This window comes from Chrysemys picta, chromosome 21 (genome assembly GCF_011386835.1).
Source record: "Chrysemys picta bellii isolate R12L10 chromosome 21, ASM1138683v2, whole genome shotgun sequence".
In the NCBI taxonomy this organism is placed as follows: domain Eukaryota; kingdom Metazoa; phylum Chordata; order Testudines; family Emydidae; genus Chrysemys; species Chrysemys picta.
The window spans coordinates 1467580-1485226 of record NC_088811.1 but is presented as its reverse complement, the minus strand read 5'-3'; the positions used below and the strand labels follow the sequence as shown (position 1 = coordinate 1485226).

At 46.2% G+C, this 17647-nt stretch overlaps 1 protein-coding gene across 4 annotated transcripts in view; it reads right to left on the bottom strand.

Moving 5' to 3' along the window:
* The window catches only part of PLEKHG5 (pleckstrin homology and RhoGEF domain containing G5), a 134673-nt gene that overhangs the window by 105083 nt on the left and 11943 nt on the right, over positions 1-17647 (bottom strand). For all 4 annotated transcript variants that reach the window (XM_065575368.1, XM_065575369.1, XM_065575370.1 and 1 more), the window contains one exon: positions 12080-12193. In XM_065575368.1, coding sequence (XP_065431440.1) covers positions 12080-12193 — 114 coding nt within the window. The remainder of the gene's footprint in view (positions 1-12079; positions 12194-17647) is intronic.

Here is a 17647-nt window from a genome sequence, read left to right as displayed (position 1 = left end):
AGCCTGAGGCCTCGTTTACACACAGCAGCTGCACTGGTTTTAAGTCAGTTTAAGAACTAATATAGCTAAACTGGTGCAAGACCCGGTGTAGATACATTCATCAGTTTAAAACTGGATCTCTGGATCTCTCTCTCTTGTAATTTTACAGGTACAAGCTAAACCAATATAAACCCGGCTTAAACCTATTGAAGAGCATCCACACAAAAGTCTGTACGGGTGCGACTGCGTGTGCAGCCCAGGCATCGCACTGACATTCACAAGGGCAGCTAAGGGAACTGGGCATCTGTCTCCTGTGAAGATCCCACCCAAGGCACCATTTACTTCACCAGACTAGAAGAGGTGCTGACCAGAACCTGCTTATGTATTTCCCAGGTTATTGGTCGTCGTTTGCAGGGCTGCTGTAGCCATGTTGGTCCCAGGGAATTAGAAAGACAAGGTGGGGGAGGTAATGGCTTTTATTGGACCCACGTCTGTTTATCCATCAGCCAGTTCACTAACACGCTGAAGCAGGCTGATTTGACAGTCAGAGTAAAAGAGACAAAGGTACTGAGACGCAGAGCTGTGCTTGGGTCACTAAGACCAGCTTTGTCTGTGCCTTTAGCCACCTTGGTCAGGTCCCCGCCTCCCGCATGGTTCAGCAAAGCGTCCCAGGCTCCGCACAGCACCTTGCACCAGATTAGGAAGCTGCTTTGCTGGCCTGGGGAGGGTTTTCTCAGATATGCGTTTTGCAAAAGCTTTTCTAATCACTACTGTAGAAAGTTCCCCAGCAGCCAAGAGCACCAGCACGTAGCTTCGAATCAACACCCTGATGCAATTACAGGCTGCTGCTCACCTCACTGTGCTGGCCCACTTCCTTTCTGGTCAGCCCGGAGGAAACCATTCTGTTCCTGGGGTGCTTACACCTTGGAGCTGGCCTGGAGGACTCTCTGGAATACTAGAGCCAGATGGCACACCAGATAGTGATCGGCAAGTCCAAAAAGCTTTGATTAAGCACCCCAAAGTTCAGATGTTTACCTGAATTTCTCTAGCCTCCAAACCTTGCCAATAGCCTCCTTCAGGCTTTCAGTAGCACAACTTCCGGCCAGAACATGCAGCTCTGAACACTGAATATGTGTTAAACTTCTCAAACACCAAGAAAAGAGTTCAAATCACCTGTCCGATTTCACCTGAGCTGGTGCATTCATCCCTAAAGAGATGCTTCATTTTCTAGTACCTGATGAAGGAAGCACTCTCCTAACTGCAAAGCTCAAGTGCATGAGTCAAACCTCCCTGGCCTCTTCCAAACTTCCAGCAAAAACTGAACAGCACAAATGGCCCTTCAGTGTTTTGCCTTTTGCAAGAGGAATGTCTGGCTCCAGCAAGGCCAACATTACTTTTAAAATGGAAAACTTCTGAATTATGCATCTTGCAGTGCAGCCGTATCTGCTCTGAGCCTCCTCTGGCTTTAATCCGTAGGACCCTGGACAGATTTAGCGGCCCAGATTGCACAGCTTCACACAAACATGAATGATTCTCAAACGTGGAAGAACTGATTCGATATTATTTTTAAAATGTGTCCATTCTGAAGACTAACCCAGCACCTTCTTATTCCACAGCTTTGCTCCATGTGCGTGAACTCAGAGTCCTATCTGCTGAGTTCAGTGACCAAAGTAAGTTTTTACTGCTTTTCACTCCGTTAACCCTTGCCCAAGCCTGGAAGCCACACAGCAGCCCCGCAGCCCTAGCCTGAATTGGCTGGCAGGGCCGGCTGTGGGTGTCTGCACTGATAGGCATGTGGAGCAGCTCACCGCAGCAATGCCGCCAGGGTCACTAAATCAGCCAACAGGGGGTGCCGTTTCTAAACTGTCCAGTTGAGGGGGTCAAAGAGCTGCGGAAATTTACCCCCAGAGTCAAAACAGAAGGTTTGTTTCGGGCACAAAAGGTTGAAAGGCATTTGCAAGGAAGCCATGGAGTGATAGGGGAGGGGCAGTGGCTGGAAGGCGAGTTACGGTGCTTGCAAGGGTCAGAAAGACAAAGATTTCCAGAAGAGCTTTGACGTTAGCAGCAACAATAACTGAATTATCCCTCCCTCTGCAGTGCCAGGAAATCAGTGTGGAGAAAAATAACGTGCTCTCCAGAGAGAGCCTGGCCCCCGAGACTGGTTTGAAAAGGAAACCTGGGAGGCCATGGCTGAGCTGGGTCACGGAGTAGGAGGGAGACTCTGGGGACACTGAGGGGAGAGGGAAGTACCCTGAACATGGGGCTGGGCTGTTTCTATCCCAGCTGCCAGCCCAGGGAAGCCCCTTCAGTTTATTGCCCTGACTCCAGCCCATGCTCATACTCACGGCTGAAGGCAGCACAAAACAGAGCCGATGGAAATGAGCAAAAGGGAGTTTGGGAGAACACTGAGCCACCTGGGACCATGGCGTCAAGGCTTGTCTAGACAAACAGCACACAGCAAGCTGGGCTGTAAATCTACTCCCAATAGCCCGCCGGGCACTAACTATCCACGTGGCACCTGCTCTAGCGCACTAAGAGTTCCGTAACGCGCACTGATCTCCTCCGCTCTGAAACAGCGCACACAAGGGAACGTTTAGTGCACCCTGCCCAGTCCAGTAACGTGCCACAGATTTACACCCCAGCTTGCCACACCCTAACTGTTAGTCTAGATGAGCACCCAGAAACTGAACTCCAGCCAGCAGCAGGCCCAGAGCAGAGATTCTGGAGCAGCTTCCAGTGCAGCGCGATTACAGACAGGAACTGGCGTTTCCACCTGACAGTCATTTTGGATTCAGGCTGACAGCTCACACCTCTCCTCCTCCACTACGCTGTGAGGAGCAATTAGTGCGAGGCAGCGATGTTCTATGCCAGTCATCCCTGAACCATCAAGAAGCTGCCAACAGTGCACAAGTAAACAATGTGTCAGACTTTTTTATTCCCTTCCCAGTGGTGTAAGTAAGCCGGTACGGTCAGGTACACTGTACCATTAAGACATTTATTGCCAATACGCTGTACTGGAAAGACATTCGTTATCTACTGCACACCGCAGGGCTCTCCTGGGAACCGCAGCAGCGAAAGGAGCAGAACATGGGGCCGCTGGGCAGCCCCATACCAGCTGCTCCTCCGGCGCGCCTGTACCGCCCCCAGCCAGAAGACAGCTGCGTGGAAGGGCTGGGGGCGGTACAGGCATGCCAGAGGAGCTGCCGGTGTGGGGCTGCCCCAAGTTCTCCTCCTTTCGCTGCTGCGGTTCCCAGGAGAGCCCTGTGGTTCAGCAGATACCGATTTCTATCGGCGGATATCTGCATCCGCAGGTATAAATTTGTATCCGTGCAGGGCTCTAGTCACGGAACATTTTTTGTGAGGGAGGGGAGGGGCACAAAGGGTCAATTGCCCCTCCCCAGGCTCAAGTGCCCCCACCGGTCGGGGGGGGGGGAGAGGAAGGGGCGGGGCCAGAGCCAGAAGGCCAGAGCCTCTCCTCTTCCAGCCACACGGCCCGGTGTAGTGCAGTGCTGCACCAGGCAGCATCCGGGAGTGACTCTGGGGCCTGGCTACTAGGAACAGCAGCCGAATGGCAGGGGGAGCCAGTGCAGCGGGAGGACAGTGCCCCCCCTTTAGCTGGTACCCCCCTTTGTGTCCCTCCCATGAGTCGCCGTACCGGCAAGAGTTAAAATCTAATTGCACCGCTGCCCCTTCCCCACCTATTGCTCCTCTCCTGTTAGTTTTTCTGAGCAGGAGAGCAGCTTTGCTCTGCAGGCTGCAGCCTCAGGGGGAATCAAGATGCGCTCTGGGTGGGTGAAGCAGACGATTCTATTTAAAGAATAAAATAGCAGTTCTCATTTTCAACGTATCCTCCCGCTAGTTAAAGCGGCACCATATGATTGTAAATTCCTGTTCACTCTCCCTCACCCCAGAGGACAAGCACAGAGAGCCATCTGCAAGTTGGGGAAGGGGCTCCGCAGAGAAAGTGGCTGCAGTTGGCAGGAGAGATCACTTTGTCTATGCCAGGCCCCAGAAACCTTGCACAAGAAACATCTTTTCATGCAAAGCTGTGGGAACCTGTGTCTTTTTTTGCTTGTTAAAGAAGGGGCAAACACTTCTAGGTTTCGCTAAAAGATCAACTGTCCCATTCTCACTGCTACAAATTTAACTCCCGAATCAAAATAAAAGCCTTGAAATAACATAACACACCGCAAGGGACCTTAAAAAATGATCCAACCCGTACCTCGACGTGCCTCCCGGTTGTTGCCTGGCAAAGGATCAGAGTGAAGTTTACTCTATTAGTGTTTAAGGAACAACATTTGAAACATCGCCACAATCTGAAAGAAAATAAAATCCCTGAAGCAGATCATAACACTGAAATTATTCTTCCTACAAGGACCCTAGAAACAAGTGCAAACAACATCAGTCTCTCCTTGGCAAAATTCTCTCCGTCCCAACATTAACATTGTTGGGTGTTTGCAGTTTGTGCTAACAGAAGGTAGACACACACGCACACAAGTACACATATAAACTAAGGGAAAATTTCATTTTTTCCAAATTTTTAAGTAGCTAAAAGAAATGTAAGGCAACTGGATTCCTGAGTCGCATAAAAACACTGTAGCTCCCTAAAATAGGAAAAAGCCTGGGAGGAAAAGTGGGATGGGCTAAGAATGTTCCAGTCTGATAATTTATCAGCGTCTCCACTATTTTCTTTTAAAACAACACATGCTTGGAATAGCTTTGCTGTTCTGTCTGTACTGTTTGACAGAAAGGTAGCCCAAACTTCATCACTATCCACTTTTATTTCTCATCTAAGCTTAATATATGCTAAAATATTTCACACCACTTACTGATTAGTTTACTACACCACAGACGTTGTTAAAGTTCTAAATGATCTATCCCTGTTTTATTATAAATGTGTTGAACCAAAACATAATGGAGAGCCTGACTGCGGTACCAACGGCTTAATTTTTGGGGATTTTTTACAATTAATAAATGGTGCAAAAGAAAATGTAAAGTTCATTAAGTGACTGAAAGTTACATTATTGCAAGCTCTCTCCATTTCCCTGCCTACTGCGCACACATCTCCTGCTGCATTAGCAGCGGCAGGGTGCACAGGGAGGATATACACCTGCACAATGTCGTCATCTTCTCAGCCCTTGCAACGAGCATCTTTTCAACACAGGTTGTTATGAACACAGAAAAAGACACCAGAAAGAGTTTTATTCCGATAAGAAAAAGGACTTAGTTAAGCAAAGGCAGAGTATGGATAAAACCACATAAATTTACATAATAGCTAGATTGTGTGCAGCCATTACCAACTCCTGTCACCGTCAAATCAGCCAAGCTAGCTAGTGTGTGTTCCTGACTGAACATTAATTCAGTAACACAGCCCTATATTTTATCTGTGCACACGTGAGAGTTTGCATGTACTCACCACAGCATCCAATGGGGAAAATGAGTAATTCTGTAGCATATTCATATTGTTTCATCAGCATTTAAAAAAAAAAAAAATTTAACCTTGACTAACCACAAGTTAACATAAGTCAACGTCCAGAATGGTTTTGGGTTTCTAAGCTTTGGATGCCAAGGATATGGAGTAGAAGATCTCTGCATTTCTGCTTATATATCCGCTGGCTAATGCTTTAGGGAGAACGATATGGTGAATTAAATGCATTGTCCTTAGCCAAGCTGTGTGACATGAGACAAAGTTACTGCATGCAAGAACTCGGAGGAGATAAACACCGAGGAAGGGAGAGGAATCACTTAGTAAGGTGGGCATAAACAATATACATCTTAATACAGTAGAACCTCAGAGTTACAAACCCTGTGGGAATGAAGGTTGTTCATAATTCTGAAATGTTCGTAACTCTGAACAAAACATTATGGTTCTTTCAGAAGTTTACAACTGAACATTAATTTAATACAGCTTTGAAACTTTACTATGCAGAAGAAAAATGATGCTTTTAGCCATCTTAATTTAAATGAAACAAGCAGTTTCCTTACCTTATCCAATTTTTTTTAAACTTTCCCTTTTTTTTAGTACTTTACGTTTAACATAGTACTGTACTGTGCAGTATTTGCTTTTTTGGGGTCTCTAATGCCTGATGCATACTTCAGGTTCCAAATGAGGTGATGGGTCTGTTCGCAACTCCAAGGTTCTACTATATGGCTAAATGTAAATGTATACATCTGGAAACAAAAAGTGTAGGCCATACTTTAAAGATAGACACCTCTGTCCTGGGAAGCAGTGACTCTGATAAAGTTTTGAGGTGGTGGCGTGTGGCTAATCAGCTGAACATGAGTTCCCAATGTGACGCTACGGCTAAAAAGGCTAACGTGATCCTGGGATGCATCAACAGGGAAAGCTGGAGGAGTCGAGAGCACGCAGTAGTGCTGTAGCCATGTCAGTCCCAGGATATTAGAGAGACAAGATGAGGATAATATTTAATGGACCAACTTCTGTGGGAGAGAGAGACAAGATTTCGAGGAGAAATTACTTTACCTCTGTATTTGGCACTGTTGCAATCGCTGCTGGAATCCTGTGTCCAGTCCCGGTATCCACAATTCAAAAAGGATGTTGATAATTGGAGAGGGTTCAGAGAAGAGCCACGAGAATAATGAAAGGATTAGAAAACGTGCCTTATAGCGGGATTCTCAACCTTTTTCTTTCTGAGGTCTCCCTCAACATGCTAGAAAAACTCCAGGGCCCAGTGGGGGGATGGGGGGTCAGACTAGATGATCGTGATGGTCCTCTCTGGCCTAGGAATCTATTAATTATTTAAAGTGCATCTAAGAAGATACAACTAGGAGCAAAGAGATGACATAAGCAATGGAAAATCCAGGCTCTGAATTTTCAGAGTTTCCTGCGAGACTTATTGGACCTATCAGGCCCCCAAGGAAAGTGCCAGATGCCGCATTGTTCAATCCAATTAGAAACAGTAATGGAAAAGCATTTGTGGCTACACTGCAGAGAACGTTCTTGCATGGGCTGGGAGGTGGATGAAATTATCTAGCAGATCTTCTCCACTAGTAGTTCCTGATGGTTTTCAGAGTTGCAATGGACACAGCAACTTAATTGCAGGTAAGAAAGTTCAAGATACAGGACTGGAAAAAAAAAAAAACCTGGAAAGGACAAGGAGTTAAAATTGAGTGTCGCCAGAGTCCAGTGGGCTGGGAAACAAGGAGCAGTCCAACGTTCTAATGCTATTCCATGGCCTCACCATCAAAACATACACATCCGGGATTCATACATTGCAGAGATTATCCACACGCAACACTGGGTCTCAGGTTTCATAAGCAATACTATTTATCCCAAGCATGAGGGAGGCCCTTACCTAGACGCTAACATCTGTAGGCGACTGCATATAATTCCATCATTTACTATTCCAGACACAGTGATGCCAATGAAACATGCAATAGAAAGTTACAAGACTCAACTTCCATCAAGGAGAGAAGCCCTATATGGAATTATGGCCTCACACACCATGTGCCTTCATTCCATTTTCCACTGCACAGCTAAGCTGCAGACTATTATTAGGGGTTATTTCCTTGCCAAGTGCCTTTCTCCGCCCAGCAGTTTTGGTACTAAAGCCGTTACTAATGTAAGAATATTTATATCTATATAAATGGGGAGAGTTTTTTCACGCTCCTGATGCTCACTTTTTTTTAAGTTACATTGGGGAGAGACCAAGCCTGGCAAAGTTACAAGCAACTGAAAGTGACTGAGTTAAAACAGAAACACAGACAGCTGACCAGACACCACACCTGCTACATGCCAAGGGCAGGAAGCGATATTTTGGCTGAAAAAAGAAGAACAGGAGTACTTGTGGCACCTTAGAGACTAACAAATTTATTAGAGCATAACGAGTTTTTTCATGAGGTTGATGGATTTCCATTCCATACGGCTAAATGCAGTGCCTTGCATAATGACAGGTTTCAGAGTAACAGCCGTGTTAGTCTGTATCCGCAAAAAGAAGAACAGGAGTACTTGTGGCACCTTAGAGACTAAGGTGCCACAAGTACTCCTGTTCTTTTTGCGGATACAGACTAACACGGCTGTTACTCTGAAACCTGTCATTTTGGCTGAAGTCACTGGAACAAACCCCTCCTTTTACAGTGCCCTACAACAGTGACCATCCACAAAGAGTAGGCAAGACCTTGGGATTCCCTCACCCCATGGTCGGTAAGAGTCACACCTGCAGACTGCTGTTACCGCTATCTGAGACACAGATCACTTTCTGCCACTGAAAGAAAAGGGCCTGGGTTTTGTTGTTTTCTTTAAGGTCTCCCTGGAACACCCCTCACAGAAAGCTGCAGGGAACTCCAGGGCAGCTGCTATGGAGCCATGAAGGGCAGTCTGTCTGGCCTGGAGGATTCCTTAAAAACAACCTAGGAACATTATTACAGAGCATGAATCAGGCTAATGGGCATGAAGCAGCCCTGCGAAGAAAGGCTTTAGGTTCCAGGGTTGGAAATTAGTTCCATCCATTATGCTCAGAATGTGCTGAGAGACTTAGGGACTGAAGATAAATTGCCAACAGAAACTAAGTACAGTACATTCATTTGGAAAAAAGGTAAATAGCAGCATTTGCTCCATTTTGAAGACTAAAAACAACGCCACTCTTGTGACGAAGTGGGACTGTTCTTAATGTTTTCCTCAGTTTCCCCTATGCAGTTCTTAAGTATCTAGGTGGTGGGATAAGCGTGTATGGTTGCTGCAGAGCAAAGGGCCAGTGTACATAAATGCCCGACACTGTCTCCTAGCAACTGATAGCCTGGGCCCCACCTCTGCAAAGGTGCCAACTGAAGGTGTTGGAGACAAAGGGATCAGGTGACCTCCCGGCCTGGGAAAGAGACAAAGCCCAGAGAAGGAGGGGCTGGACGGGAGTTTGAAGCTAGCTAGGGACTGGAAAGGAGGGCAGACGGGGGTCTGCCTCGCTGGGCCCCAGAATGGACCCGGCGGAGGGGTCCCATTCGCTGGACCTACAAGCTCTGTTTTAGACCGTGTTCCTGTCGTCTAATAAACCTCTGTTTTACTGGCTGGCTGAGAGTCACGTCTGACTGCGAAGTGGGGGGTGCAGAACCCTTTGGCTTCCCCAGGACCCCGCCTGGGCGGACTCGCTGTGGGAAGTGCACGGAGGGGGCATATGCTGAATGCTCCCAGGAGACACCCAGGAGGTGAAGCCGTGTGAGCTTCTTGCCCTGAAAACGGTCTGCTCCGAGGGAGAGGAGGCTCCCCAAAGTCCTGACTGGCTTTGTGGGGAGCAGTTCCAGAGCATCGCCAGGGGACTCCGTGACAACTCTAGATACCTCTAGATACCTAATGCAGTACTTTATAAAGCTTGAGTTGACCTCAAAAGTTAAAGAGGGTTTCCCGTTAATACCCCCCTAAAAAACACCAACCTTTAACCCCTTAACATTTGAGGAGGGCTCATTGATGCAGCATGTTCTTTTTATTTAAACAGCTTTAATGGATTATGTTAAGATGAAACCCTAACACAAGTTGCAATAATTTCAGATTTAGTTTTGAACAGGGTTATTTTTAAAGAAAAATGTATTAAAAATCACGTTTTAAATCTCTTTTTATCCACCCTGGGATTGATGATGCTCCCCTCTGTCCATGTGGGCTGAATTCCCCTCCCCACAAGTTCACAGCCCATTATTCAGTATTAAGAATCAAATATCAGAGACTTATTTTCTGCCTGGGGTATTTCACAGAGCAAGTTACGATGTGGCCCTTGCACCAAAGAACTTAACGTCTCAGCTCACAACACAACACGGGAGAAGAGGAGAGACAGGTCTCAGAAGAGGAAAAACAAGAGTGACAAGATGATCAGGTGGCCACTCAGTCAGAGCTGTGCAGGTCTTGGAAGTTCCCTGGCTTGTAAGGTATCTTCCCTCCTCCCTCACTTCTGAGAGATGAGGCAGCATTAGTGCATTGTTAGAAGGGCCTGGGAGGTGGCTTAGCAAGGGAGGGGATTCCAAGAATAAGAGGCATCACGGAAGACCACACCTCTGAACTGCCTCTCATTTTAGCCCCAAAGCTCCCTGTGTTCCCAACAAACTGGGATTCCCTCCCTTATTGTTGGAAGTTATTTACATCAAAAATACAGAGTCACGAAAGCAGATGTGACCAACATGGTACTTGCATGACATCTCACCTTGCCATAGCCCAGATGTGGAACACAGTGTGTGACGGGAGGGCACAATCATTCATGGAGAAGACTTTTAAAATGCAGATAATTCCAGCATTAGTGTAAGAACAAAAGGGAGGTGCCTACAAGAGCAACTGCAGAAGCTAGGTTTTAGCTACACCAGCTCAGGGGGCTTCTGAGACTGAAAGGTTTCCTCATTTTGATACAGAAAGTATGTATGTGGCTCCATCTATCCCTTAGCCATCTGGCACCAAATCTGAAACAATGGCCTCAATAAAAAGGCCATCAAGGGGGAAGCAGCAGGTCGAAAAGGGGTCAACCTGTTCTTAGTGCAGGAAAACATTTTATATACACAATTAGATCCCATACCATTAGCTTAGCCAAAAGCCTGTGTATCCCAAATCTATGGTCAGGCCTGGGTTGTAGAGAAAACCCCACCATGACTCAAAGACCTCTATCCAAAGGGCATTTTGAAGAAGTATTGCATTGGACACCGCTCTCCAGGCTGTGTAGAAGGAACCCCTGGGATGACAAGTCAAATAACTAACCTTAGTGCTGCCCCAATTGTTGCATGGCTTCAGGAGACCGCTCAGTACATTTGTATGTCACATTTCATGTGTGTTCCCAGTCGGATGGGCAAGGATGAACATCCCAATGAATAGGTAGGTGAGAGGGATCTGCAGATCTGTTCAAACAGGTTTGCTCCAGGTAGCCCTTTCATCAATGAAGGAAACATTAACATGCAGTGGGTTCGTGAAGGTCCAAGCATGCCCCACAAACACTTCACTGATCAAAATGCCACTTGCAACGTTTGCACATGAAGAGGTCTGAAAGTCTGTGCTTTCCTAGAACTTTTAAACACAAAACAGGTTGGTAAAGTGCACGCAAGGATAGAACTAACCAGGCCATCTGAACAACAGAAGTGAGCTTCTGTCAATTATTCACCCTACTGCTATTGTGATTCTCTCTGACTTGCTATCCCTGCCCTGAATCCAAAGAGTGTCAAAGTTTCTGACCTGCTAAAGGCAGATGGAACTGCCACTCCTGCAAAGAATGAGACCCTCCAGCAAGATATATCATCAGTGAAAACGATACACCAGCCCCAACCTTTCCTTGAGGGCCACCATTTGGCTTGTGCTCACGCAGGATAAGGCCCAGTTCCTTATGCACTGCGCATGCATTATTTGAGAAGGCTGTAGCATTTTAGGTAGTCCAAGGTCATTCAGGAGATGAGCCAAGAGAATTTGAAAGATGTTCTATATTACAAATTTCAGAGTAGCAGCCATGTTAGTCTGTATCCGTAAAAAGAACAGGAGTACTTGTGGCACCTTAGAGACTAACAAATTTATTAGAGCATAAGCTTTCGTGGACTACAGCCCACTTCTGCGGATGCATATATTACAAAGGCTCCCAAATCTCACAGCTTTCCCCCTTGTTCCTTTGCATGGATTTCCCTTGGCGTGCGGACACAGGGCCATATACTGGGGTGGCTGGGGATTCAGCTCTTCCACTGAGCTGTATAGCACTGCCCATTGACAAGGCAACACCTGCCTTTAAGCACCAACCATTATGGTTTGCTTTGCTCTCTCCCTAAGAATGGCAACGAAACCAGCTGTCTCCGCTCCCCTCCTTCCCACTGCAAAAGTTCTCCACAATTTAGAGCCAGACCTTCTCATTAGCACATCAGTGCTAATTCCCTCTCAGTCCTCTGAAGCTCTGCAAAGCTCTCAGCTCCTACACCATTAACTCATTACCACACCGATTAACAAGCACACCTCTGGAGAAAACCGCATGTGAGATGCCAATTGAGCTATTAGAAGCCGTTAGAAAGCAGAGCAGCTCACTGATTAGTTCCCCTCTGTCCTGAGCTGAGTAGTACTGAGAATGGCAGCTCCCTGCCTTGTGCTGCTCCCACGGAGCGTATGCGGAGCTTTGGTTTTTGGTGCAGAAGAAAATTTACTCACTCATCCCCAGGCGTAGATTGAGCCAGCTCCGAGGGGGGGAACCATACTTGGTCAAGACTGAGTTCATAGTCTTCAGCGTGTGGCGGGGCAGCAGGGGACCCTGGCTGCACGTTCCTGCAGGAGAAAGGACCCCAGTTACTATAGTTAAGGGGTATTGCACACAACAGACTCCTCGAGGCAGAGCGGATGCCTAGAGAGCTGCTCAGGGATCTGCTCACTGCAGGGAAAGTTCACTCCACTGCTCTCCTCCCCAACCCACGCTGGAGAGCTTGCTTTCTTGAGCTGCTCCACTGACACGAAAAGCAACACGTGTTTGGCCTCTGCCAGTTCGTTTCTTCCCAGACCTGGAGCCCCTCGGGTGCTGTATATTTTAGTGTCGGCTGCTCAGAGCCGCGCACTTGCCTTCTCATTTGGGTTTCCTTATTTCCCTTCTCCATCAGTTGTAACGCCCCCTCCCCACACCCTTCTCTCCTCCTCTGCAGCTCAGCCGCCACCAGCCTCCAGACCGCACAGCCTCTCACCACTTGCCCGGTGGGGAGGATTTGACATTTCGCAGCTGAACTTTGCCAAACCTGCTCCCCCCGGATATTTTCATCCTCCACTGAAGCAGAGCCCCAGCCCCTTACAAAAACCCAAACCACAGGCCACTGAGCATCACAACAGCAGTAGGATGGGTTGCCACAGCAACCCAGCTGCTCTGAGGCAGAGAAGCCGCACAGTGCCCCTTGTTCCACCCTCCCTCCATTCAGACATGAGACTCATTCAGTTCTGATGTCACAGACACAGAGCAGACGTCTCTTTCACAACTGCAAGTTTGTTTCCTTTCTGCTCCCCCGCTTGCCCTTGTTTTGCTAGCAAGCCTTGGATATACCTTTAACTTGGCAGGGTCGCTCTGAGGAGGCCCTATACTTCACAGAAGAGTTTTTTCCCCCTTGCTGCACAGATGGCCCCCATATTTATTTTAGCCACTGTTCAGGCTAGTTTGTCATCCAAGTCTTTCCTGTACTGCCAGACCCAGCCATATGGGGAGAATTAAGACCGGATTAAGTTAAAGCTTTAACTCTTTAGCAGGCAGCAGTGCAGCACAAACTGTGCCAGGCCCTTTTGGGATCCATTTTTTCCAATAAAATCAATCCCTATTTCATTCCCAGGTACATACCCGTTTCTGACGTGTTACTGGCATATGTGAATCTCCTAAAGAACTAGATAAAAGCATTTCTTGGCTCATTCATAGCTGCTTTGTTATCACGGCCCGAGAACCTGAAACTCCCGACAATACTGCATCCTTCCTCCTTTAAGAGCCTAGGTGTAAACTGAGTCAAGAAGTTTGCAAATAGGATACAAGTCCCAAAGATTCCAGATTTTGCTTCTCAGAAAGACAACTTAGTCTCACTGGGGTCACATAGGCCTGGAAGGCACCTCTTGGGTCATCAAGTTCAGTCCCCTGCTATTGCCCACACTCCCCTCCTATAATCGATGTATTGCCTCCATGCTTCCCAAACACCGAACCAGGAGTGAGGAGGAGACTGTGGCTTGTGCACTGGGAAGTTTACTAGTGTTGCAAACAGGTTTAAACCAAACCAGTCCTAAAAACAGCTTCACTGCAGAAGTAGATAGGGCCAACCTGTCTTCAGAACCTTTTGAAAAGCTGCAGTCGAAAGCCGTAAGTAATTTTTTTAGTGTAGACAAATTAAGAGCCCATTTCCCAAAGATTGTTCCTTAAACACTATTTCTGGATCCAGTAAACAGCTCTTCAAAGTGAGATGACAAGTTATTAGCCAGCATTTAAGCTTTTAAGTCTACTGTAACCAACTCTTTACTCAACAATCTGAAAGAATTAGCACCTCAAACTGAGGACTATGAAATATTTACTCTACCTCCAAACCATATCATATTCCACTAATTGCCCATGGTCCAGCACTTCTCAGAGGAAGCAGAACTTAGCAGGACAATGTTGTTATTGCTAGTGGTACATGTACATCAAAAGTTTATCCCTATTCCATTAACATTTTAGCCTCCAACATCACCAGTTGATTTAGAAAGATGTGGGTAGTTAGATGCAGTAAGAATCAAATCTCTCCCCAAAATATGGATACTTTCAGGCTTAAGTAAAAATAAGATCCAAGCATCAAAAACAGAACAAACCAAGATAAATGTTATCGTTAACCAGAGCATTTTCTCAATAGTATTCTAGAAGCAGTAAGTCTATTGACATTGCCTATTGCCAACAGAACAGCTCCAGCTTTATCCTGGAGTTTCACTGGATTGGAGACACAAGCTGTCTACACACTTAGCAAGCTTAGATGAAGTCTATTAGTCACTTCTCTCCCCATTAGGGTTTTCTATATCACCCACCACTAAGTGCCATCTCAATCTCATATAGCTTTAGCTATGACAATTCAAGGCCACATTTGACAAGTGACCCGACTCCCTCTAGTGGCCCTATTTGGAAAGTTATACACAGTACAGTGACTCCTCACTTAACGTTGTAGTGCTGTTCCTGAAAAATGCGACTAAGCGAAATGATGTTAAGCGAATCCAATTTCCCCATAAGAATGAATGTAAATGGGGGGTGGAGGGGGAGTTAGGTTCCAGGGAAATTTTTTTCACCAGACAAAAAGTTATATACATACACACACACACACACACACACAGTATATGTTTTAAACAAACAATTTAATACTGTTCACAGCTATGATGATTGTGCAGCTTGGTTGAGGTGGTGAAGTTAGAGGGTGGAAGAGGGTGGGATATTTCCCAGGGAATGCCTTGCTGCTAAATCAGTGAGTCTCAAACTTTTGTCCTGGTGACCCCTTTCACCTAGCAAGCCTCTGAGTGCGACCTCCCCCTCCATAAATTAAAAATACTTGTTTATATATTTAACACCATTATAAATGCTGGAGGCAAAGCAAGGTTTGGGGTGGAGGCTGACAGCTCACGACCCCCCATGTAATGACCTCGTCACCCCTGAGGGGTCCCGACCCCCAGTTTGAGAACCCCGTGCTAAATGATGAACTAGCACTCGGCCGAGCCCTCAAGGGTTAACACGTTGTTAATGTAGCTTCTCACTCTACAAGACAGCAGGAATGGAGGGGAGGGGAGAAAGCACAGCAGACAGAGACACACCTTGTATGTGGGAGAGAGAGAGAAATGCACACTGCCCCTTTAAGTAAGATGACCCACTCTTAAATGCATTGTCTTTTTAAGTGGATCAGGAAGTTGAGACAGCAGCTGCTCCCCCAGGCGCTCTCGGTCTCTCTATGGAGAAGAAGGGGTAAGCAGGGTGTAGGAGCAGGGGGGAGGGGGACACCCTGACATTAGCCCCCCCCTTCCCCCTCCGCACAGCAAGCAGGAGGCTCAGGGAGTAGCTCCAAGGCAGAGGGCAGGAGCAGCGCATGGCAGTGGGGGAGGGACAGCTGCTAGCATGCTGGGAGGCTGTAGCACAGGAAACTTAAGGGAGCTGATAGGGGGGCTGCCGGTCCACCCTGGTTCCAAGCCCCCACCAGCTAGCTGCAACGGGCTGCTCTTCCTGCAAGCAGTGGACAAAGCAGGCGAGACGTTAGAAGGGAGCATTGCACAACTTTAAACAAGCATGTTTCCTAATTGATCAGCAACGAAACAAAAAAAACATTAACCGGGACGACTTTAAGTGAGAAGTTACTGTACCTTGAAAATCTACAGAAGTGTTTACAAGATGTTACTGTTTTTCATATAGAAAACTGAGGGATAGCTCAGTGGTTTGAGCATTGGCCTGCTAAACTCAGGGTTGTGAGTTTAATCCTTGAGGGGGGGGCCACTTAGGGATCTGGGGCAAAATCAGTACTTGGTCCTGCTAGAGGAGGCTGGACTCGATGACCTTTCAGGGTCCCTTCCAGTTCTAGGAGATAGGTATATTTCCATATATTATAAATGATCCAATTTAATAAAAGACATAAAATTAGTATCCACAGAGGGATAGTTAAGTCACTGCAGACTCCATGACTAGAGCTCAGAAAGTTGGGATGCCACTAATTTATAAATAAGCAATTAGGTAGAGATTATCAGGACACTGGAATTAACCAGAGATCTTAAAAAGTATCCCCTTCCTATGGCTCCCAGTACAATGGAGACACTTGCTCAAAGTACATCACCTTCAGGATAACTGGAACAGAGTGACCCCAGCTATACCTGGGTCAGTGTGGGATTTGAAAGAGAAACTGAAACTGAAGTTTTTAATAGATGTTTACTATAAAACACAAAGGTACATAATGGAAGTATAAAAAGTCAGCAGTTAGCAGGTAAGCACTACACAGTTTGCACTGGATGATAAATGCTCTTCCTCACAGTTCTGTGGGGCCTTTGTTGGTTCCAAGAATGTGCCAAGTTCTCTGGGAAGCTCCCTGGCCCCTTATTATGAAACAAACCCTGTGATTCATTCTCTCACAAGGCTTTAAACGGAGCTTATGATCTACTGTGTTCTCTTCTCTTGAGGTGCTTCTTCATTTTCAACTTCCCAGCTCCCGAAATGTCATAATTGTATTCAGATGTCACATAGGGGATCTCCCCTTCAGTTCCCTGCTGAAACACAAAGACAAACTGAAAGACACTGCCAGTCTGAACACTACTTTGTTCCATTTCATTTCTGCAGACTGACAGAATTTAGCAGTTTACCACTGGGCAGCTCTAAGAATCATGTACTACAACACACAAGATTTTAAAAAGTAAGTTTAATATTGAAAATAGACATCGCCACTTAATTAGTTTTTGAGAGAGAGAGCGTGAGAGAGAGCAAGCGTGCATTTAACAAGCTCATATACTTAATACAGAACGTACCCATCTTGGAGCCCTAACCAGCAGCTAATACCCATAAGCCTCCCAGCTCACACATGCCTTATAATATAGCTGATTTAATACAAGAAATAGATTTTATATCTTCTAATTAAAATACATGTCACCCTGCTGTACAGGTAGAAGCTGTTTGAAGATCTTCATAAGTCACCCTTACCTGGTTTGTAAAGACACAATCTGGAATGGTGATAGTTCCCAGCAGCAGACTGTTTACAAGTCTTAAGTTTTCTGGAGGTACTGGAGTCAGAATATGGTAAAGCTTCCTCTCCATGTCAACCCCTCGGATAATTCCTTTAAAATATATTTACAGTTCAGTCTTAAATCCTCTGAACTACTGCAGGGTGCACAATCACTGCACAGTTGAAATTCTTTGCACGGGCTGGTAATTTCTTAAAGTAATGTTTGTTTAAGCAGGAATCATGCTCTAGACAGAGGCTGAAATACAATTCTCTTGCTACTCTTGTGATTTGTCTCTCCTACCCTCCATCCCCTTTTGGTCATGAAAAACCCCAATACCCCAGATGTCAACTCCAGGCTAGTTCTTTCCAGGAGCAGCAACAGAATCTTCAGATTTGCAAGTAAAATTGCTGTGTGTTTTGAAAACAGATGTGCAAACACACATTGATGCAATGCTGAAGTTGTATAGCTAAAAGTCATTAGAGGCAATGCAAATATTTAGATTCCAACAGCAACACATCCTGCTATGGTTTGTGATAAAATGGTATTTGTCATTAAATGTAT